A 23,276-nucleotide genomic window follows, 5' to 3' on the forward strand; every position below is an offset into this window, starting at 1 on the left:
CCATGTGCTGGAAGTGATTAATTTTTCTTGTTCTTCATGTGGCCAGTCAGTTCAGCATTTTTTCTGTGTACAAATGTACTGAAGTTTTTAACTGTGGTCACTTTGACTAAAAAGCACAGTAGAGTTCTGACTTTCTGCTACGTGCTGTGGGAAATCAAGTAAGCTTGGAAAGGATGTCACATTGCTGACTACAGTGCACTTACTTTTGAATGTGACTTTTGGTTGAACTCTACTGAGATTTTTACATCACTCCTGAAATTTCAATCTAAACTGCTTGATTTTCATGTGAAACACAATTTTAACACTTAAATATAGCAAAGCTTTACTATTACTTTTGAAGGGAGAATATGCTTTGAAGTGAGATGTTCAGCAAATGAGTGGTGTGCTCTGGTGGCATGAAGCTCAGTTTACTTAAGCATGTTGTAGGAGCTAAGTTTTTTGCAAACTTAATTTATAAGTTTTTTGCATTAAAGGTTGGATTTTAATTTTTCCTTTCCCAGTGACAAGTCAAAATAAACTGTAATTGCACTATTAAAACAGCAGGGAATGCTCCATAGCACCTGGTGGAGTCCGTTTACATTGGACTGCAGTTGTACAGGGATTCTCAATCCTATTCCTGAGGCTTGAAGTGGTGTGCGTTCATAGGTGATTTTACGGAGCCTGCATCCAGCATCTCTTGTGTATGGGGCCAAGACTGGAAACTTGAGAAAGCACACTTTTCAAATGCAATCCAGTTGTCTTCGCAGGAGCCCTGAATTTATTGATTTGGGTGTCGTGCTGTCATTAAGATGCAGAACCACCTTGGCATTTGTTGCTTTCAAATTTTGGGCTGTTGGCTCACTTCTAGCATGAGGGAATATCACTCCAGTCTTCCCTGATTCTTGAATAGTGAGGAGAGGGTGAGTGTGGCCTATGAAAAATAGTTTGGACATTAGTGGCAGACATTGGAGTGAATTATCCCCCCCAAATTTGCTTTCTTAAAAATTAATAAAATGCGATAACTTCATAAGAGTAGAAGGAGGAGTGACTAAAAATTTGCAATACCTGATGTCAGGTATGATTTTTCCCATTGGATTGGCTTTTTGTTGCCCTTTGGAATATACTGTAGAGTGTATTTAGTCTTAGTAGGTGGTCTCACCCATTTGGCATTTTGCTGTTATGAAGAAATACGTGTTGTTGTTCTGGGGCTTTCCCAGATAAAATATTTTGAAATTCATAGTTGTTGGTATTTCAGGTTTTTATGGTAATCCATGCAATAGTGGAGTTTATAAAAATTAAGTTATCTGTGTCCAAAATGTAAGTTGTAGAATAGATAAACTGAATGTTTAATTTTCATTAAAACAATACTTCAGGTTATTTAAAATGTGTGGAAACAAACCCTCAATGTGTTCATTTTCAATGGGATAGATTTAATAGGTCTTTTCCATCTTGAACTTCCTTAAATTGAAATTTGGATGTATTCATATTAATTACCTCAGTCTGTCTTCTAAAAGCAGGAAGGTTTCTTCAGAAGAGCATTTTAGGAACAGCAGCCATTCCTTCCTAATTTGAAGGGACAATTCAGAAAAGCTTGGAGTTCGCAAATAAGCATAGTATACTTACAGGTAAAACCATTTAAAAAATGCTTTCATATAGTGATTATTTTATACCCACATCACATTAAAATTAAAAACCCACATCTTTATGTGGGTGTGTAAATGTGGGTAAGAACTAACTGATTTGTATGGATTCCCCCAAATAGAGGACAAAATGCTCATGAGGTGTGAGATTCCAAAGGAAGTTAACTGTGTTACTGCATACACATGTTGATAAGGTTTTTCCGTTTGTTTTGGTGAATGGTTTGTCCAGCACTTGTATTGTTCCTAGTTTTACTAGTGTACTTTTATGTCTTAATTTCTGTAGAGTAAAGCCTAGCTGTATAATTGGATTGAATTTACATGCTGACTGTATGCGGGATGTGAAGTATTTGACTTGAAAGAAGCGCAGTGAGAATAAAGATAATGTTCTTGCCTTGAATTTCTCAGTAAAAATGTGTAGAACCTTGAGAATAAGTGTGAAGGGTCTTGTATGTAAATGGAAAAAAGATGGGGGAGGGGGAATAAAGGGGGGGAATAAAATAATAAAAATGGGAGATACATGGTTTACTTTTCTATCTCCAGTAGATTCACAAAAATAAAGCTTGTTATACATGAAAACTGTTAACTAATTTTTCATGGAAAATACAGAAGTACTGGTTAAATGAATGTCTTGGATGTTCTGAACTTTGAGTTTAGTGGTGTGCAGATGGCCAAGGACAAAAAAAACGGAAATGAATTAATATTCTAAAAATATTTTAATATTCATGTGTTGTAAGGTGGGGTCACTGTAGTTGGATGTTTCTTCTATGGTGGTGTTACGAAATCATTCTATAGAACTTGATTTTTGTGACTGAATGCAGCAACTGTATACAGCATACACACCTCATGTTGTCGTAAATACGAACTAGCTGATTTTAACATTGTTAGCCTTTCATCAAACCCGTGACAATCCGGTCTTGCATTTACATCTCATAGCCAGAGAAGCACCAAACAGAAATTGTTTAGTAATTGTGTGATAGTATTAAGGTATTTTCATTAGCTTTTTCCCTTAATTTCACTGTGTTTATTTATATAAAAGGGAGAAAAAATTTATTCTCAGTGACTATTTGGGGAAAAATCCCCACACAAAACAAAAAACCCCACAAGAAAAACCCAAACCCACCAAAAAACTACTAACCAACAAAACACTCCTCCCCAAATAGCCCCCCCGTTGCCAACCCCTGCCAAATAAAACAGATTTTCCTTCATTAAATAACCACATATACTTAAGCAGGGTAGGAAACCACAAATATGTAAGCAATTTGGAAGAGGAAATGTAACAAATCTACAAAGATGTAAACCCCACAATGATTTATTATAACTTTCTTTGCAGCTGTTTGCTATAGTGTTTAGGGCATTTTAGTATTTCTTTAAAAAAAAGGGTTTTACCATTCATTATTTGCTGTAAAAGGATTTATTTTGCAGTGTTTTTACTAAGTTTTACATATTTTTATTTAGTGAAAATTGCAGAAAAGAACTGTGCATAAACCAGCTGTCACAGTACTGTAGAATGTAGCTGTGAACTGCTGGCAGGAAGTGGTCTTTCAAGCTGCCTACGAATTATTTAATGTATGCTAATGGAAAAGTTGAAATCTTTTTGTGTAAAATAATAATGCAATACATGCATTGCTGCAGATAGGCATAGCCCTTTGCCCTCATAGCTGCTTGGTCGTGCTTCCGGCCTGCTTTGTGCCACCCTTGCATCTCTCTGCCCATGCAGTGAGCAGGGTGAAAAAATCCCAGTGAAAATTCTGCTCTATTCTGCTCATTTCATTGTGGAAGGAAAGAACACCAAGGAGTGGGCAGTACAGCAAGATTTTTCTTGGCTGTGTGTATTTAGGTTAATTTGGGCTGAATCTATATGCCACGTAGAGGGTGTAGTTGCGCGTATTTTCTCATGAAGTGAGTTTGGATGACTTTTCAGTACTTCTTAGAAATACATAATTTAGAACAAATAGAGAAGAACTATGCTGAAGGCTTTAAGATGTCTGAATAGCACAGTTATGTTTTATGTTCTTAGTGATGACCCAAGAGGGCAAGTATTTGAAGTAATAAAGAAAACCCCATACACTAAAATGTTGAGCCAAATTATATGTAAGCTTGATCTGTCTGTTCACTTTCTGCAGTCGCCAAGAAGGTTGCATGCAAGCCAGTAAAATACGGAAAATAGTGTTCATCAGGATTTCTCCAGGAAAGATGATATACACAGTTGCTTTAGAGAAGCAAGACTGTTCAAGTGTACTTTTTCTTGGAAAAAAATATGTACCACAATTACAAGATGGAAAATACTGCCTTTTAAAATGCTAACTTTTCTCATTCTTGATACAATAGCACTGCGTTGTTCCATATATTATGCTCCACTTTTAAGGGACAGAGCATATGAAAGGTAAGCTGCAGCTCCAGTTTTAATCATCTTCATGTCAAAAGCCTTTTCCAGAAGGCACAGAAGGAAAAAATTTAATAAAGAAACAGTAGTTCATCTGCAGTTTTGTTGTAGTGTGGAACTTTGTGCTTCTAGAACTTCCAGTGTTTTATCAGTAGCAGTTCCACATCAGACTTTTTCAGAACGTGAGCTGTGCCAAGTAATACAGATGAAGTTTCTGCCTTAGTTTGTGAAGAATGTAACTACCACATTTCAAAACCTGAATGTTCAGATTTTTGGAAGGAAATGTATGAAATAATTGTCTTATATTGAATTACTGGTTTAAAAATGAAAAACATGTCACCTTGGCAGTTGGGATGATTGTCCTTTTATACCCATTTTGGTGTATGTGCCAGTTTATCATTGCCATGTTATGCATTGTATAGTTTTTGTAATACCACGTCATGCATGTGCCACATCATTCTTGCATCATAGCTGTGTACAGTTTCATATTTTATTCACACTGCTGAATGTGAATGTCTGTAGAAGGGGGTACTAGAGCATTTGTTTGGTATTATGTAAGCTTGGGGGGGGTTTAGTTGCTAAGCTTGCTTTCTGTTTCGTGTTTGCTCTGCATGTTTAGTGCAACATATGCTTTTTCCATTACAAAGGGGGGAAAAAGTGGCAAGTTATGAAGACGTACTTCTTAGGAAAGTCAACATAAGTCCGGGATACCTCTTACAGCTTCCAAAATGACAGCTGACTCAGGAGAATAAAATCACTTTGTATACTTTCATGTACGATTACTTCTAGATTTTTTTACCTGCGTATGGCCCACTTCAGTATTAATGGTAAAGATAAAAAAAAATAGTTCAGTTTCCATGGATAATCTGGTTTTAATCACAAGTATGTGTACAAGGCAGTAAATTAATCACAAATGACTTGATATCTGCTCTGAATAGTACTGTAACTCCCCAAGTTGTATTAAATGTAAAAAAAAAAAAAAAATAGTTTGAGTTTCATCATTTTTGAAGTGAAGCTTTAAAAATTATATTGAGTATTGAAAGCCAGGCCACAGGAGGGTGGTGTGGGGGGATGTGTGGGAGGGGTGGAGGGAAATGCAAATAGTGCTCTTCTGAGATTCATTATGTTACTGGGCATGCATCTTTTTAAATTGGGGCCACTGTGCAAAACGTTGCTATGAACACTTAACAAGAAATGTTGTCTTATTTTACTCAGTTATAAGTTTTAATTCATTGTTGGCATCTTAAAAATAGAATTGGTTAGGTTAGGCAGATGTACTTTACTGTGGATAATGGCATGTATTACGAAATCATCAGAAACAGGATAATTTGAGTGATGGTAGTTACTGAAGACTGATAATACGTTGTGCCTTTAAGCCTAGTTGGATAAAAGCTGATCTTTAGCATTATTCTTACTACATTGGAAATGAATTATTTCATGTATCTTTTTCTTCTTCCAGATAACCATAAACCTGAATTTCCCAAGTGTCTGATAGTTTTGGAAAATACAGATTTTAAAACTGTGCCCAGAATCTTAATACTACATTTACATTTCTGCTTTATTGCTGTAGTAGTGACAGAAGTACTCAGGGTTTGACAATCTTCATCTAGATTTTTGGGGGATGGTAAGGAATTGATTATTCTATGCTGTTTAATTCTTGAGGCCTCAGGTAGGAGAACTGGTAATGTAGAATCATCATATTGATGTAAAAAAATCAAAATCGTTAAAAAAAATCCGGTATCTTCAAAACTGCCCACTGTCAAGGAAGCTGAATGGTGTATCTTTGAAGAAGGTGGGAAAGCTTTATTTACTAGAGGTTTTATATATTTATGAAGTATTTGAACTCCAAACCTTTCACTGGTCCCATACTGAGGGCATTGTGACTCAACCCTAACTTTATTAGCATTACGGTGACAATTCTGCAAAGCTTTAGAAGTTATGTGAGTAATAAGACATACTGAATATAGGATTGGGTCAGATCATTCATCTTTGAAGGCTTTCTCTAGCCTGCTCCTGGGTATCTATTCCATTAGGACTTTGTCTCCCGTTCTGTATTCCAGGTTTTCTTTAACGTTTCCTGATGATGTGGAACATACAACTTTATCTGGGGGTTGTAATACTAAACTTGATGGAAGTGGGTTAAAGGAAATGATCATACGTCAGAGACACAGTAAAAACAAAAACCAGTTCTTCATATGATTTGGCAAGTCATTGCATACCTCTCCATATATGTTTTGCTAGTACATGAGTATCACATATATATTCTTAACCTGATGTGTTGCTGAAAAGATATATGGCTCTTCCTGAGGGGAAGAAAGAAAACTTTGGTCTGGATTAATTTAATATTAAAATTTCTTTTGTGTAAATTAATTGACAGTAATTCACAGAATACACAACAACTTAAAATAATAGATGGGTACCTTTTCTTGACTCACAGGTGTGTAGAAATACTAATATGGAAAAGTAAAAGTGGATAAGTACTCTTCATGTGTTTACAGATAGGGGAGGTAGTAATGTGGAAAAGAATGAAGATGTGGTTTGACCTCTTCTTTCAGTCACTCTTCTAAAAATCTGGAAGCTGCCATAGGATTAAAACACCCCAATATGACTTGGTAAACTTATCTAGATAAAAACCATCTAAAATTCTTAAATGTTCTTTCAGAGTTCTGCTATAAATGAAACTATTTCAATGTAAACATGCAAATAATACATGCTTTAGTAGGCAAAAGAAGTCTAAAAGCCTGTGTTTCATTAAGATCAGGAGAGGAGTAATGTTATTGGGGAGTTACCTATATTCTCTAATATTTTTTTGTCTACATAGCCTTTCCCTGCATGTCATTAAATGTCCCACCTCTGTTCCTTTAAGGTTAAGTATATGAGTCAAATAGTGCTGGGAAAGAACTGCAGCTCAAATATATATAACTTAAGGTGCCAGTAGAGGCTTCCAGTAGAGGCCTTCTGCCAGGATTCCTGAGCTCTTGGTTAAATGCAAATGCTGGCAAAAATATGGTTCTGCACTAATTGCAGGAAAATGACATCTTTGCCTTGATTGCAACAAAATAAAACATAAAAGTTATAAGGATTTAAGTTTATGAAGAATGTAATTATCTTGCCACAGAGATAGATCTGAGTGGTTGAATATTTGGTACCTGAGATTGCTTGTCTGCTGATAAGGGTACATGTACAGTTCCAGGACTGTCAGCCTTCCCAGGACTTGGAATATTATAGTGCCTTTGGTTGTTCTGGCAGTTGCTTTACCTGCCTCAGTTAATCAAGTTCCTGTATGGCTACAAAGGTGCTTTTCAAAATCTTCATCTCTTCTCCTCACCTAATTTCAGTTGCACAGTGGTAGCCGCTGCAGTTGGGGTTTGAGAGTGGTCTGGCCATAGATCACTCAAATCAGCATTTGCTCTTGCCAGCTACAGTGGTCTTAGTTTACTCCTTTTCAGCTATTGCAGTGCGCTCCCAAACATTAATTTTCCTGAATTACAGATGTGGTATTCTCAGCCAGGCGTTGATCTGAGCAAAGACTTAAGAAATACTATATACAAGTTTTCAAAAAATGCAAACTGGTTACACCCAGATTTCCTTTGATAATTCAAGATTTGTTATGGAAAGTGAATGTTGGATTATTATTTCAGTCTAATTCCCTCATTTTGTAATAAAGAAGCAAAGACCTGATTTTACCTCAATGAGCTGAGGTTCAACTTTAAGCTACTTTGATATCTGCATTTATTTTAGCTTGCACATGGTGTAAAATAGAATCACTCAAAATTCATACATAAATATACCCTGTCAGAGCATACTCAGCAATCAGATGATGATCAGATGCAAAGTTTTTCAGAACTCTGTGAAAGTAAGTTGGTGGAAAGTTGTAAAATAAGGTGGAAATGAAGTTAAGGCAAGAACAAGGTTGAGCAGAATAGGAGAGCAGACTGAACTCCTTTTAAGATGCTCTGTAAAAAGTAGTGAAAGAATCTGGTAACAGGTAACTGTTCTGTTAACCTTTCGAATAAATTGATGTATCATTCACTATACAGAGCTTCGTTTTGAAATGTGAACTTCGTTGGAGAAGCTGCTGCTTGCTTATACAGTTTCTTTTTCAAGACATAGCAAATAATATTTATAGTGTGTTAAGAGTGAATGTTTTTTTCTTGTGTACATCAAAAGCCACAAACAGGTAACATAAATAACAACTTATATGTTGTAGTTTGTGTTCATAACCATTTTCTTATTAATGTGTTGATGTTTACAAATTGGACACCTGACATAATTTTGATAACTTATTTTTAAATGCTATTTTTAATGTGAGAATTGTAGTATGACCTTATATCTCGAAATCTGAATGAAATGCAGAAAATAGTGCCAACAGCCAGTCACTTTGATTTGAAATACTTTAGTCTTGAATGTGATGCCAAGTAATTGTATGTAAGACGATAACAAAAGGAAGTTCCCTCTTTTGTACCATGTGGTCTTGATTTAGTCCTGTGCAAACATGGTTTCATCATTAGGCCTTTGTACTTCGTTCTCAAGTGAAGAAAGTTGTAGTCAAGTGGAGTGTCACATTTGAAGAGGGGGAATAGGTGGTGGAAGAGTTAATTTAGTAGTATTCATAACACATGCTGGGATGCCTGATAGTTAAGTCTGTTATTCAAACTTGAAATTATTCCTAATACTGTGCTTTTTGATCCTCTTTATTACATGTTAGCAGGTGCTTCCTTAGCTGTGCATGTATAAGAGCTGAGGCTTAATGTTTTTTTAAATGTTTGGTATTTACTTAGCTATTTCACTTCAGGTAGGAATAGCAGGTTTATCTTGCAGGTAGCAGCCACTTTCTCTAAAATAAGGAATGTAAAATGGTACAGGAAAGTTGAGATAAATCTTGTTGCAGCATCAGCAATATGTCCAGTTGAGTAAGAAAAGGACAAAAAGTGAAGTTTGAATCCCGGCTTGCCAGGCAATGAAGTTTGTGTAACCAGTAGCAAGTAGAGAATCTGTGCTCTTTGGTTTTGTGCAGTTCAGCTCACCACGTATTCTGCCTTAAAAATTCTCACGAGTTCCGTGGTGGCGTTACGCATAACTTCTAGCCCAGGTCTGAATAGTAACCTGCTTAGACTGGGCAAGTGCATGCTTGGTTTGCTGCCAGGACTAGTTATACTGAAACATCTGTAAATGCCTTCATCTCTATAAAGCACAAGTTTTCATGAAAAATGGTACCTTTATTGAACATTGCTTTATGGCTTGAACATTGCTTTATGGCTTGCTTTTTGTTTTGTTTTGTTTTGTTTTGTTTTTAAACAGGTAAGTATTTCTGTCAGTGGACTGATGTGTGATAGCATTTGCAGGATACCCTGCAGTTTATTAATGCTGTTCTGTTGTCTTTGTGCTGAAATAGCTTCCATTTTCCGTGTATTTCAAATCTAATGTAAGATTTTTTTTTTTCCAACAAATATGGCTTTGTTATGGTGGAAGGTAGAAGCTGGTGTTAGTATTGTCATGAAGTAATCAGAGCTAAAAATTGTCACCTAGCAGAGTTAGTACAGGAAGGAAATTGCTGGACTGCACAATGAATTACTGAATCTTTTGACAGGACCAGAGGTAATGGTCAAACTGAAGCACAAGAGTCTCTGTCTGAACTTCAGGAAACAAGTTTTTAATGGAAGGGTGACCAACCACTGGCTCAGATTGGCCAGGGACGTTGTGGAGTCTCCATCCTTGGAGATACCAGAAGCTGTCTGTACATAGTCCTGGATGATCCTGGGCATCGGCTATAAGTGGCCCTGCTTGAGCAGGGAGTTGGACCAGGTGACCTCTAGAGGCCCCTTCCAGCATTAACCCTTCCATTGTTCTGTTACGTAAATAAAGCTTTAACTTTATTGATCTGCATATGAGTTAACGTTAAAGTTCTGTGATATGCTTAGGTATTTGAATGCTTCCTTACTCAACTTCATTTCAACATACATGTATCTATTGCTTAGTGTTGTTAAATTTTACATTTTCAAATGAAGCACTTCAAAGATGAAAGCTCTTGGAGTGAATCTTGAGTTGTTGCTCTTTATAAGGACCATGTGACCACAGTTTGCCCTGCCCTTTCCCCCAGCACAGTCTTCAGAGATTTTAGTCCCACAAAGATAATCAATTCAGCTGTCATTATTTTGGAAGAGGAGGTTAGGACACTGGCCTAACTTGGCATCTGCTTCAGAAATAACAGGTAAGGAATCCTACAGGAGGGAATGGGGAGCATTGTGTAAAGTTGGGTAAAGCAGCATTTCTAACACCTCAGAAGTAAATGCATGGTGTATTAGTTTCACAATTCCTTAGGAATGTTGGTTTGTTTTTTCAATTGGACAACATTTGGATTATGCATAATCTGGGGAAGTTTCCCTCGAAACTAGATTTCCCCCCTAGTTTTTAGAAGATCCAAAATATCCTCAAACTAGTTAGGTCATCACATTTCAACTATATTTGTGTTTTTCTATAGTAGAAACTTTATGCTGATTTTCTGTAGTCTTAAAACTGTAAAATCTTGTAAAACTCTTTGGCGTTGCCTAAACACATTTTTGCTACTTTAAAACAATTTTAAAAATATTTTGAAATCAAACTAAAAGGGTATTGATGAAACTATGCCTATTTAAATGACTCTAAAATTTTCTTCGTAGTTCTCTCATCTCAGATTGCACAGTTGTAAACTTGTTTGCACAGTGTGCAGTGCAATGATGTCTGGTGTCCTGGCTTTCCTTAAAGCACTAGAGCAATACTGCTACTGCTTAACCCTTTGCTAGCTGTGCTGGTTTAAGTGTATCACATTTACAGCAGATTATCTAAATTTGTTTCAAACTCAGTACATAAACAAGCCATATGTTTCTGCGGTAGGTGAATTCACTCAATTTCTAGAATCTGACAAATCAAGCTCATGAAATTTTAACTGACTTCTGTAACTTCCAGTGCTGAGTGGTAGAGGAGTTTCAGATGCTTTTCAGCTGTCAGGTTTCTTAAGTTTTCTTTGTTAATTGGTGAAGTCACACCTATACATTGTCAATTCTAGATGAAAGAGGTGAGGGTTAAAGGTTAGTCCCTTGCTGCTTCAACAGTTTTGTACTGCTTAGTTTTTCTGTTACAGAAGGTTCAAGAACTTCACATCTGTGTAACAGGACATGTGAGTGCTGAGAAAATAGTACTGTTAACTTGGATATTTTTCCAAGCTGGTCTGCATGAACAAAATTAATAGAAATGTGAACATCTGAAGACATTGCTGCTGTATTAAAGACAGCAGATGTAGAATGGGTAATTAGGAAAATCACTGATTAACCAGCTGTTCTGGTGTTGCAGACTCCTCAACATGGGAATGTGAGTGAGCAACGTAGGGGGAGAGGGCTATATTCAAAAGTACAGGATTGAGTTGCTGTTTCATATAGGATTATTTTAGTGACTGACTGCAGCTTCACAGCTCACAAAATTTGCAAAAATACGTATATATTATGGAAATATAACACTTGATACTGTGCAGTAGAATCCTCAGTGATGTTAAGAAGTTAAAGACTTCATTCCCTTCTGCTGATCAAATCCAAACTTCTTTGAAATGGTAGGAAATCTCTTTTTTTTTTTTACCCCCAGAAATAAATCCTCATTTTGTATTAACTGCACGGTCTTACATCTAGGAATATAACTTGTAAATAAGCAATTTTGATTAAATTTATGAAATACCAATTTCAGGGTCTTCAAATTCAGACTTTGCTTAAAATACAGAGGTGCACAAAAATCTTTGTCCTTTCTGTGGAGCTTGTCGTGTGTAGCAATTCCTCATTGAAAAGACAGTAGTGGAAAGTACTCTGTTAAAGCTGAGTATGTGTTACTTGAGATAGGTTGTACTGAAGAGCTGTTTTTTCAGTTTTCCTTGATAATGGCTCACTACATGCACAATATCACTCAGCTTGTGCATGATGCATGTGTTCATCTCTGAGTAGGCATGTTTATCATGCTGTTTGCCTTTTAGAATATTTAAAATTCATTTTTCTTGGCACCACACCCACTTTGAGCTTTAATTTAAAGGAAAGCTTTATCATATGAATGAAGATGATTCAGAGTCTGTTACTTTGAAAGGAACTGTCTGCTGTGTTCCTGCTCACTCTTAGAAATCCCCTTTTCCAGCACAAGCTGCTAGTATATGTTCAGGTCTAACAAAGTAATTAATCATATACAGTAGGGTTTATATAGGGTCAAGAGGTTGGAAAGATCTTAATTTCTTGTGGAGAGAGAATCGTGGAGAAGTTGTTACTGTCTGGTTTTAGGGATTGTCTTCAAACAGTAGATTTATTTGGCTACAGTTATGTTATTAGTATCTACCGGTTGCCAGGATTATGGCTCACTGCTTTCTTTTCAGTAAATCTGGCTGGCCAAGAAGGAGAAGGTAACCGGAAACTGGACCGTGTTGAGCCTCTGGAGGTTTTAGCCTTGCTGGTTTTAGATGTGGGGAGTGGGAAGGAGAAGGAAAGCCTAATTGTTAAGGTCTTTTGATTATTTTTTTTTCATAATGCTAAAATACAGACTGACAGATGAGCAGTTTGTAATTGTAGCTTCCCTTTAACATGGGTACATACTTCTCAACAGCTGAATTAGTTTCCCCATGTGGAGGTGATGTCCCAGGAAATGAATATTTGTCCAGATGACAATTCCAGCCTGGTTCCCACAGCTGACAGTCATCACTACAGCTGTTATTGCATTTCACCTGCTAAATTATTTAAATACTAGCACTTGAAAAATTACAGCTCTAGTTATAAAGAGGTAGAGGGCTGTGCTATTTGTATGTGCTTTAGGAATAAAGTATCCATCTTGTGGAATGTCTGTTATGGATAGAGAACTTTTGAAATTAGATCTGTTGCAAGCTGCACGATGGGGGAAGGGGAATGTGGGATGAAAAGGAAGTAAATGAGGGAATTAATGAATTAACAGCACTTTTAATAGGACTCAGACATTAAAATTGTGCCAACTTTGAAATCATAATTTACTGTGAGCTGCTAGCCTCAGCCTTTTTCCAGCTGTATCTGATAAGGTAAATGTCACCTTTATTGTAAATGTGTGTGGTTCTGTGTTGTGATTTGCATGTGTGTCATTCCTGAGTTGCTTTTTGGGCCTGTTCCTGAAGGGAAGCTAGCCTGAAAGATGCAGCCTGTGTGTGGCTTTGAAAAGTAATTCTTCTGTAACAAATACTTTACATGGTGTGCTCAGCTTTCTGATCATCAAACAGGACCTCAAGATGTTGATAAATTATTTTAAGAAGTCTTCTTGAAGAAGTGTATCTGAGAGCATACACAATTCTTAATCCCTTTGCACTGCTGTAATCGGGTGCTTTCCAGGCAGTCTTCCTCTCTAGAGCCATTTTTTTACAGCTCCTTGGCTCTGCAACATGTTTCTGTGTCTGATTCCCCAGACTGAGTAATGGATTGCGTTAAACCTCTCAAATATTGCAGTACTGCCGTGCTATTTTAAATCAGAGGTACTTTTGGAGAAGAGGTGATATAAATTGGGCAAGGGAGGAAGGAATGTGTGTATATGGGTGAGAGCTGTTATGAAGCCTGAATGGCTGGTGCACTCAGCTGTTTTATTTTCAGACACTTTGGATAATTATTTTTCATGTAGACTCTAGGAAAAGACACACAGTTCAAGATAGATAACCCTTATTAACACAGTTATTATTTGGGCCTTTTTGAATATAATTACAGTAATGTGTGAATTAATAAATGTAATAGGAATAAAATTATACTCTGACTTGCTGTTTGTTCTTCCAACTGCACTTACTGCACATGCAAGCAGATCTATTCAGTAACTTAAAATTACAAAATCTTAAACTTTTGCATCAGTTTCTAATGCATTCAGTATTAAAATGTAATGAAACTATATGCAGCTCTGTTCTGAGATGTTGTTCTAAAGTAGGACAGCATTTTACTACAGTTCAGTTGTATTATTTTCATATATAGCTTTGCCCTCTTAAATTATGCTTGTACCACAGCAGCCTGTGGAACAGGGAGGAGACTATTTGTGCCTCCATGCCCTCAGTACAGTTACAGTGAGAGCAGTTAATTGTCAAGGTTCATCAATAACTGTGTTGTGTGCAGGGATCCTAATTATTGTAATGGCAATAATGTGAGAAAGATTAAAGGTCACTGTGGCCACATGCACTGACAGGCCTAGAAGACAGTGTTGTGATTGATGCGTTTTAAAAACCCCTCGAAAGCTGAATAACTTGGGGCTCTTTGGCACTTAATCTACTCCAAGGAGAAGTATGAAAATCTAGGAACTAGTGAATGTTCTTGGAACAGCTGGTTTTTAACTGCTGAGGTAGTAAAATTAAATGTAAATCTTTTGAGAAATCTGTTGTAGTAACAACTGAGTGCTAAGAATGGGTAGATTATAAATGGTTTTTTTTTTCTGGTAATGTGAAGTTTTATTTCCCTGTGTTACGGGTATTTGAAAAGAGAAGCTTCTATATTTATATAGTTTGAAGTGTCACAGTTATTTACTGTCTTTTTATTTTTTAGGTTACTGTTAAAATCTTAAAATGCGGATGAAGACTGGCTCGTGCAGAATCTTTCTGCTATTTTACACATACAAAAGGAAATCTAAGTTTTGTACAAGGTATGTATTAGAGTATTTGGCTTTATTCAGCAATTACTGAAATTAGGAGCCCTCTTTTTATGTTTATATTTGCGATGTACAGTAATTCTGCTTTTACACTTCAAGTAATACTTGCATTCAGATAGTGTAATTGTTAACATAATTCCTGTCATACATTAGCATGTTTTTAAAGGACTTGAAATACATGTGCACAGCCTGTATCAGACAGCTCAAAATCTGATTAGCCATCATGTTACATCTGAAGCCCATAGTGCCACATTAATATGATGCTGTGGCTGAGCTGTTGGATATTATTGATGCATTGCATTCAGAATCCAGTTTGTGTGATCAACATTGTAGTTTTTGATTCTGAGCAGTCTTTGGGATTAAGCCAGTAGGCTTTGGTATGGAAGGCTGTGTCCATGTACTCTTGAAAGCCTGAGATAGAGTTCAGTTTCTATATGTACGAGTAGGTACATACAGTAGTATGTAGTAGTACATACAGTACTACATACTTGTACATATAGTACGAGTAGGTAGTGTCACCCACCCTGGGTGCTAAAAGCATCTCTGTGAGACTGACAGATGTGCAGGTTTTAAAGAGTAACTTGATTCTGTAGTTCCAATAGTTCTGAAATTCTAAAATATCAGTTGCTTTTCTAAAGTAAAAATAATTTTAAATGGTGGGATTCATCTGAGATGTGCAAGTTCTACTGATAAAGCTGGAGGCATTTGGGTTAGTTCTCTGTGTGTGTTTGGCCTAGTTAAATGTATTCAGAGCTGTCACTATAGTTGTGTTAAATAAATAAGTAAATACAGAATTAGATACATAAAGCAAAAGATACATTGAGGTATTTATTAATGACATGTGAAAAATGTCCCTGGCCATGGCAGAGAATCTTCAAAGGTCCCTTCCAACCCAAACGATTCTGTGATTTTATAGTAGTAGTCTATATCATTAATTGCTAATTCATTTATTGCTAATGAGAGGGGTCCTTTTACTGATTTTCAAGTCAGCTGTAAAATGAAGTGTGGGAAGCAAGCGGTAAAACTTCAGAGAGTTGCATGGGAAGTATAAACATGATGGGATCCTTTGTCATTCTGTAAAAAGCATGGGAAGAAATCTTTCTGCATTAACACATCTCAGATCATACTGTGAGTAATAACTAATACTGAAAAATTGCCCATGTGGTGGTTGATTCCCAAAACTGAAATAGTCTAAAATTCCTACCCAAGACAGGCAGAATCCTATTACGCTCTCCATACTGTTACTCTCTTCCTGCTATGCCTTCAGATGGAGAGTCGGAGCTCTGCTCCCCTCCCTACTCTTCAGGCCACCTCAGTTAATGCACTGTTTACCACGCAGACCGATAGTTACCCTTGCTATTGGAAATTGCTGCTCCTCTGAGCCATGCAGTGCTAACTCCCATCTCACCTTTGCAGCTGAAACTGGGGACGCCTTTCACAGAATCCCAGAATGACTGAGGTTGGAAGGGTGCTATGAAGATCGTATAATCCAGCTCTCTGCTCAAAGCAGGTTGTCAAGTAGAGCAGGTTGCCCTGAACTATGTTTGGGTTTGGTTTCCAAGAAATGGAGACTCCACCATCTCTCTGGGCAACCTGTACCAGTGCTTGGTCACTGCCATGGTTTAACCCGAGCCAGCAGCTCAGCACCACGCAATTGCTTACTCACTCATCCCTGGTGGGATGGGTGAGAGAATCAGAAGAGTAAAAGTGAGAAAACTCTTGGTTTGAGATAAAACCAGTTTAACAGGTAAAGCAAAAGCCACGCACACAAGGAAAGCAAAACCAGGAATTCATTGACCACTTTTCATTGGCAGGCATCTCCAGGAGAGCAGAGCTCTGTCATGTGAAACCATTACCTGGGAAGACAAATGCCATCACTCCAAAGGTCCCCTCATTCTTCTTCCCCCAGCTTTTATTGCTGAGCATGATACCATATGGCCTGGAATATCACTTTGGTCAGTTGGGGTCAGTGTCCCAGCTGTGTCCCCTCCCAGCTCCTTCTGTACCCCAGCCTGCTGCTGGTGGGATGATGAGAGGAACAGAAAAGGCCTTGTCTCTGTGTAAGCACTGCTGAGCAGTAACTAAAACATCCCTGTATTGTGTTGCTCCGGGACACGGTTTAGTGGTGGACAGTGTAAGCTTTACAGTTGGAGTCAATCTTAAAGGTCTTTTTCAACATAAAATAATCCTACTATTCTGTGTATTATCAACACTGTTTTAATCGCAAATCCAGAACACAGCCCTGTAGTAGCTACTGTGAAGAAATTTAATTCTATCACAGCCACAACCAGCACAGTCACCCCCACAGTACAAGTTTCTTGATGTTCACAGGGAACCTCCTGTGTTCTAGTTTGCGCCTGTTGCCTCTGGTCCTGTCTCTGGGCACCACTGGGAAGACTCTGTCATCTTTATACCCTCTAATTAGAAGTTTATAAATATTTGTAAGACTTTTGCCCCTCCTTTTCTAGGTTGAACAGTCGCAGCTCTTTCAGCCTTTTTAGAACATGAAAGATGTTAGTCCCTCAGTTGTCTTCCATTTGCTGAACTCAGTCCACTATGTCCATGTCTCTTCTACTGGCAGGCCAACACACAACACCCCAGATGTCTCACCAGTGCTGAATAGAGGGGAAGGATCATCTCTTTCCCTATGCTGTCAACTTGCTTTGTAATGCAGTACAGGATTCTATGGGCCTTCTTTGTGGCTAGGTCACAGTCTTTGCTCATGGTGGTTCCTGGAGTTTGTGTTTACCAGGACCCCCACCCAGGTCCTTATCTGCCAAGCTGCTTTCCTGCCAGTTGGCCCCAGCCTGTCCCGGTGCCTTGGGATGTTCCTCCCCCAGGTGCAGGAATTGGTATTTCCTTTTGATGAACTTTATGAGGTTCTGTTCACCCATATCTCCAGCCTGTCAAGGTCCTGTGGATGGTGACATGGCTCTCTAGCACATCAGCCACTCCTCCCAGTTTGGTGTTGTCTGCAAAGTTGCTGAGGGTACACTGTCCCATGGTCCAGGTCCTAAATGAAGATGTTGAAAAGTACTGGCCTCTCTACTGTTTCCTGGGGTACTCTACTATTTACTGGCCTCCAACTGCCCTTCATGTCTTTGATCACAATGTTCTGGGCCTGGCTGTTCAGCCAGTCTTCAGTCCTACCTCATTGTCCACTTACTGGGCCTGTACTTTATCTGCTAGTCAATGAAGACGCTGTGTCAGACAGTGTCAAAATCCATCCTGAAGTCAAGGTAGACAATATGCACTGCTCTCCTCATGTGCCAGGTTATCTTAAGTTTTACTGAATCTGTGTGTATTTTGTGTTTGCTTGTGAAACAGCTGTGGGAACATCTTCATTTAAGAAGTTAGCCTTTTTGTTAGCATGGGTTGCTGTGCTGCTTGAAATCTGACTGCGTTGCTTGAGGTCTCTGTTCTCTGTAACATGTTAGCCTTAGTCCTTACTCTCTAGACTGCAACCAAAGCACCTAGGGTCTATTGTATATAGGATGAGTTATACCTGGCAAGGGTAGGTATCTAGCCAGCCAACTTGGCAACAAAGTAAGGTTAGGGTGTCCTATAGATGAACTATCCTCATTATACTCTTCTCATAATACTAAAATCCACACCCACAAAAGACCCTTGTCCAGGTGAAGGCCTTTCCTCCATGCAAACATAATAACAGAAGACATAATAATGTCAAAATGACACAGCAGATACTACAGGTATGTGCAAATCACTAACCTGTCATTGTAACTGGGAGTGTACTGCCTTGTAATTTCTGTGTATAAATGTAACGATGAAATTGGCATGGGGTGTGCTTGATTTGTGGAAATCCCACCTAGCACCCAGTGCTGCAATGAAGAAGTTCCTGCTTCTTAATGCTACATTGGTATTAAGGAGTTTTATTCTCCTGACTTCTGGTGACACTCATAGCCACTGAACTGGTCACCTCATCACAGAAGCTGTCAGGTTAGTATTCTTTAGGGTTTGCAAATGACCCCTTTCCTTTGTAAATCCATGGTGACTCCTCGCAGTTACCTTCTTTTCTTTCTTGGTCTGGAAATGGTTTCCAGTAGTCGATCCGTCACTTTCGCAGGGCCTGCAGTTCCATGGGTCTCCCACTGGGTAGCAGTGACATCTAGTTTTCCCCTTGTCTCAGTTGCTGTGGCCTTTCGGCAGTGCCAGCGGTCGGCTCCCTCAGCGCTGCTGCTGCGCCCCTCCCTTGGCCTAGCTTGTGACCTGTGATCAGTTTTAAGTGTTCGCTAACTCGGACCCTGTTACCTGTTCGATACTGGGGAGGGCTGAGGAGGTGGGAAAACTGATACGTGCTTTGTTCTGTGGTTTTGTCTTGCCCTTAACTAAGGAGATTCCTGTTGTTATCTATTTGTAGTGAAATCACAGTTAATATAAAAATTATCCCCCAGTAATAATGCAACATAAAAATTATCCCCCAATAATATGTAATATACACCAGGCTACAGAAATAAGCCACAAGGATTTACTCACAGAATCTAGAAATGACAAGGTCCCTCATTTCGCATTTAACACAGTTAAAACTCATCAGAAAAGTAATAATAACAGAAAAAACCACTCAATTGGTATTTTCTGACTCAGAAGAGGTTATTCTGTCCTGCTGATGTTTTGTCTCGACCATGAAGCTGTTGGGAATTGAGCTATGCTTGTTGTTACGTCTCAGACTGCCCCAGCGCAGGAGCCGTGTGGGAGCCTCAGTGCTTGGCAGGTTTCCCAGGCGCCTCAGAATTTTTCTGTCCTCAACTTAGTTTCCTTCCTGTGAAGGAAGAGTGGATGGCCAAGGCTCCCTGGAGATACAAGTGTTCCTTTGACCGGCTAAATAACGACTCCGTGTCTCTGTGGAGTGATAAAATCCTTTCTTTCTCCTTCCCCATTATTCCTTTGTGTGTGTGTGTGCTTCAGATTGCAGTGTGAACCTGGCTGACAGAGCCTGGTGGCCTCATTACATTGCATTAAAAACTGAGGGAAGATTAGATTAAAAATGTGAGTGGACTGCATTGATTTTTTGGGGCAAACAGTGAACAAGCTGCAGAACATCGGGAGAGTGAGGCAAATCAGGCACATAAACCAAGTCACACCTGCTCTAAGTCTTCTTTTCCTTAGCTTGTTGCTGGGCAGGATTTGTGGAGATGAGAGCATGCCTTGGTGTGCTGCTGTGTTCCCTCTCCAGTTCTGAAATCGATCAGCATCCAGTTCTGTTCTACAGAAAATGCGCTGGGCTCCAACCTCCTTCATGGTGAAGCCAAACTGTGCTGTTGGGCTGCTGCACAGTGCTGGAGAATACCAGATAACCTCTTGGAAGGTCTGTCTGGGAAGGTGTTAGCATTTCCCAGCTCTTTACTCTGCAGTATTTGCTACTGCATTGCTTGGTAGTTCGCTTTTTCAGTTGTGTGGTTTGCTGTCCTCTAAAGCGTGTTCAAGGAAGTTCTCACTTCATTGTCTCCTGTAATTCCATAGCCTGAAGCACAGCTGTTCCCTGAAAGTTGTTCTTTGCTTCAGTGAAAATGGCTGGTGGTGATACATGCTCTGAACTGAGGCTGTCTTTCTGCTGTGCCAAAGTCGCGCAAAATGCTGCCCTTCAGGTTAGGATTACAGGGACCATCAGGGGTGAGAATATTATCATGTTGTTGCTCAATAGAGCACCTAACAGTGGTTGTGATGAAATCAGTTTCCTTTGTGCTTGTTTTATCAGTTTCTTTGTAGTATTTTTGTGCTTTACATGTGGTTCTCCCCCACCCTGTTGCTCTCTTTGCTCTTGGGCACCAGAATAGCACTGTTACCATGAAATATGTAGCACCTAGCTTAACAGTGGAGTGGGACAAATTGAAAGCTGTCAATCAAGTTGTATTCTTTTTGCTTGTAGATGGGTCTGCCCTGTAAGGCCTGAGCAGTGGCACAGTTTGAAAGGATGGAAGGACTCATGTGGCATGTGTCCCACCTACACCTGGAACTAGGACAGACACATCAGAAGAACCTGCAAAGGGCATCTGGCTGCAGGGTTTAAGATACTTGTTCCTGGATGAGGCAACAAGTTCCAGGTATGGGATGTTGCTGTCCCCCACAGAGGCGGAGGTCTCCACAGTGCAAAGCAAAGTCGAGCTTTTACTAGTAAAGCTGATGTTGGCCAACTTTGGTGTGTTCCTGAAGTCATGACTCACTTTCTAGCTAGACTGTACCAGAAGCAGACTGTCTTTCCAGAAATACTAGTGCTGGGAAATGGTGTTGATAAAAGGGTTAAAGTTTGTATGTGCTACAAGAAGAATCAAGAATAAATGATACATTAAAAGATTTCTCCTTGTTTAAAGCACTAAAATGTGACATAAGATACGAAAGTGGTGGTTCTAGCTAAGAATGTGGATTGTGTTTGTGTTGCAGCACAGTTTAAAAGAGCATAGGAAGTATTCGTTACCTGAGCCAGCAACAGCTGGAAAGGACTTGAAGGCATTGTTAGCTGATGGGGAGGTGAGGGCTGCACTGTCCATGCCGCTGAAGTGAAAGTCATGATAAAAATGCCTGCTGCCTTAATGTAGTCCAATAAAAAGATGAAAACCCAAAACCATCAATTAAATGAATAATGAAAAATGAATTCTGATACAATGAGAGTTTAACATTGCACTGTAATATACAGGGTTTTGTCAGGGTTTCTGTATCTCTTATAAAACTGATTCAGATTAAACAGTGACTAACAGGATGTTTATTTTCTATTTCCTTCAATCAACAGGCAGTGAACACAGACCCAGGGCCTGATGGGAACCTCGCGAAGTTCAGAAAAGGCAGATGTAAGGTCCTGCAGAGGGCACTGCATTAACCAGTGCTGTGGTGCAGCCTGAGCAGACAAGCTTTCCTGTCTGTTCAGTGCTCTGGGACTGCATCTGGAGTGCTGTGACCAGTTCTGGGCTCCTGACCACCAGACATATGTGGGAATAGTCTGGTGGAGGTTAAAGCCCAGGAGCCATGGGGTTTGTTATCTGGAAAACAGGAGCTCAGGCCAGGAGATCATTTTGCATCAGCTGTATAATGGGAGGGGGTAGAGAAAATGGAGGCAGGCTCACCTTAGCCATGCACAGTAGTGAGGAAATCGTGTATAATTACCTGGTGTATCCCAGTGTTGTACCTCACACCAGTAATAAAAGCTGTGCAGTCAGTACTGTCTTGCCACAGTTAATTGGCTTCCCCACAATGTGGAACCATTGGGAGTTCCTGGTAACCCCTTTTGTTTCAGGGAGGGAGGATACAGGGAGCCAGTCTGGGGGCTGGGAGGTGATGTTTGTTGTTGGGTTTAGGGGTCTTGTTCCTGCTGTTCACAGAAAAACAATTCCAGTAGGACTGTGTGTCCAGATCTGACAGATCCAGGAAACCAGGGGAAACCTCAAATGCTTGCCCAGCACCTGTGCAAACTCTTTCAGACTGGATGTCTGAAACAGCTTGTTAAAGCTTGTTGTGGTTTAAGCCCAGCCAGCAACTCAGAACCATGCAGCTGCTCTCTCTCCCTGCCTTCTTCCTCCCCCCACTCCTGGAGGGATGGGGAGGAGAGTGGAAAGAAAGAATATAACTCCCACGGGTTGAGATACGAACAGTCTTCATCTTTTGTCCACCAAAACCTTGTTCTTAGCAACTGAATAAAAACCATAGAATAGAATCAGACAAAAACCAGCTTCAAACATATTTTCATACGCCTTTTATGCATCTTCAGCAGGGATTTGTAGCTTATATTGCAAACTACAAGAGGAAGATAGCTGCAAAATCTATCCCTTAATAAAAGCATCATGAACCCAAATTTTATTTCCATGTCCTGTAGCACTTCTCCCTCTCTCTCAAATGCCTCAAGAAAAACATCAAAATCTCCAACCACAAACAAACTCTCTAAATCATCAGCCGTTGACAAACTAATTGCTATGTCAGCTCCTGGACCATGACTGTCTATTTTTAGACACTGTTGTACAGTCTGAACGGCATCTATGTAATGTGGACATTAGTTCCTAAAACTTTTGTCCCTGCCTTGAACAGATCCAACATTTACCACAGTGGTCACGCACGTGCCAACTCCCCTTACATGTACACCAAGGAGTGACTGTGGAAGGGGGAGCCATACACATGGGCACCATCACCCCACTGTAAGGGAACACTTGTGCATGTCCCCTCTCCATGTTCATCATCCAGGGATACACCCAGCAACTAAAAAGACCCAAAGCCATGAGTAGTCCCAAGAGGTGGCAGGGTCAGCCCCAAGCCTCAGCCCGTGATTTTCATGCTGCACAAAATGAGGTATCAGGTATTTCAGAGGTGGAGGTACCAACTCTGTTAAACCCCAGACTTGGTCCCATCCCATCACCACAAAAGACAAGCAGCCGTTCTAAACCAGAACAATGCAGGTGGTTGTAGGCTGTACTGCTGTTCTAGCTTTCTATAGCTCAGTGCAGTATTTCACAGAACTGAAGCAGTGTGCTTTGGTACCCACTCACTTGGCATCTCTTACATACAAAAGGTTAAAAAGCTTTTAAGAACCTAAAATGAAAAACTGGTTAACTAAACTTTGTATTAAATAGTCACAGTTTTTAAAAGAATACTTAATACATCACCACCATTTTGATGGCTACTGCTCAAATACATCAAGA

General features: G+C 39.3%; 1 protein-coding gene across 6 annotated transcripts in view; it reads left to right on the forward strand.

Annotated features, from left to right (window-relative positions):
• Window positions 1–23,276, forward strand: part of PSPC1 (paraspeckle component 1) — a 74,673-nt gene that overhangs the window by 38,668 nt on the left and 12,729 nt on the right. The window contains exons 9-13 of one of the 6 annotated variants that reach the window (XR_013956482.1): window positions 9,593–10,213; window positions 14,538–14,634; window positions 16,455–16,700; window positions 20,525–20,699; window positions 21,383–21,440. Coding sequence is in view for 1 of the 6 variants with exons in the window: in XM_080614154.1 (XP_080470280.1) it covers window positions 14,538–14,548 (11 nt within the window). In the remaining 5 variants the exon portion in view is untranslated. The other 5 variants (XR_013956483.1, XR_013956484.1, XR_013956485.1 and 2 more) reach the window with 5 other exon arrangements.

The sequence above is a fragment of the Psittacula echo genome, assembly GCF_963264785.1.
Source record: "Psittacula echo genome assembly, chromosome: 3".
Taxonomy (NCBI): domain Eukaryota; kingdom Metazoa; phylum Chordata; class Aves; order Psittaciformes; family Psittacidae; genus Psittacula; species Psittacula echo.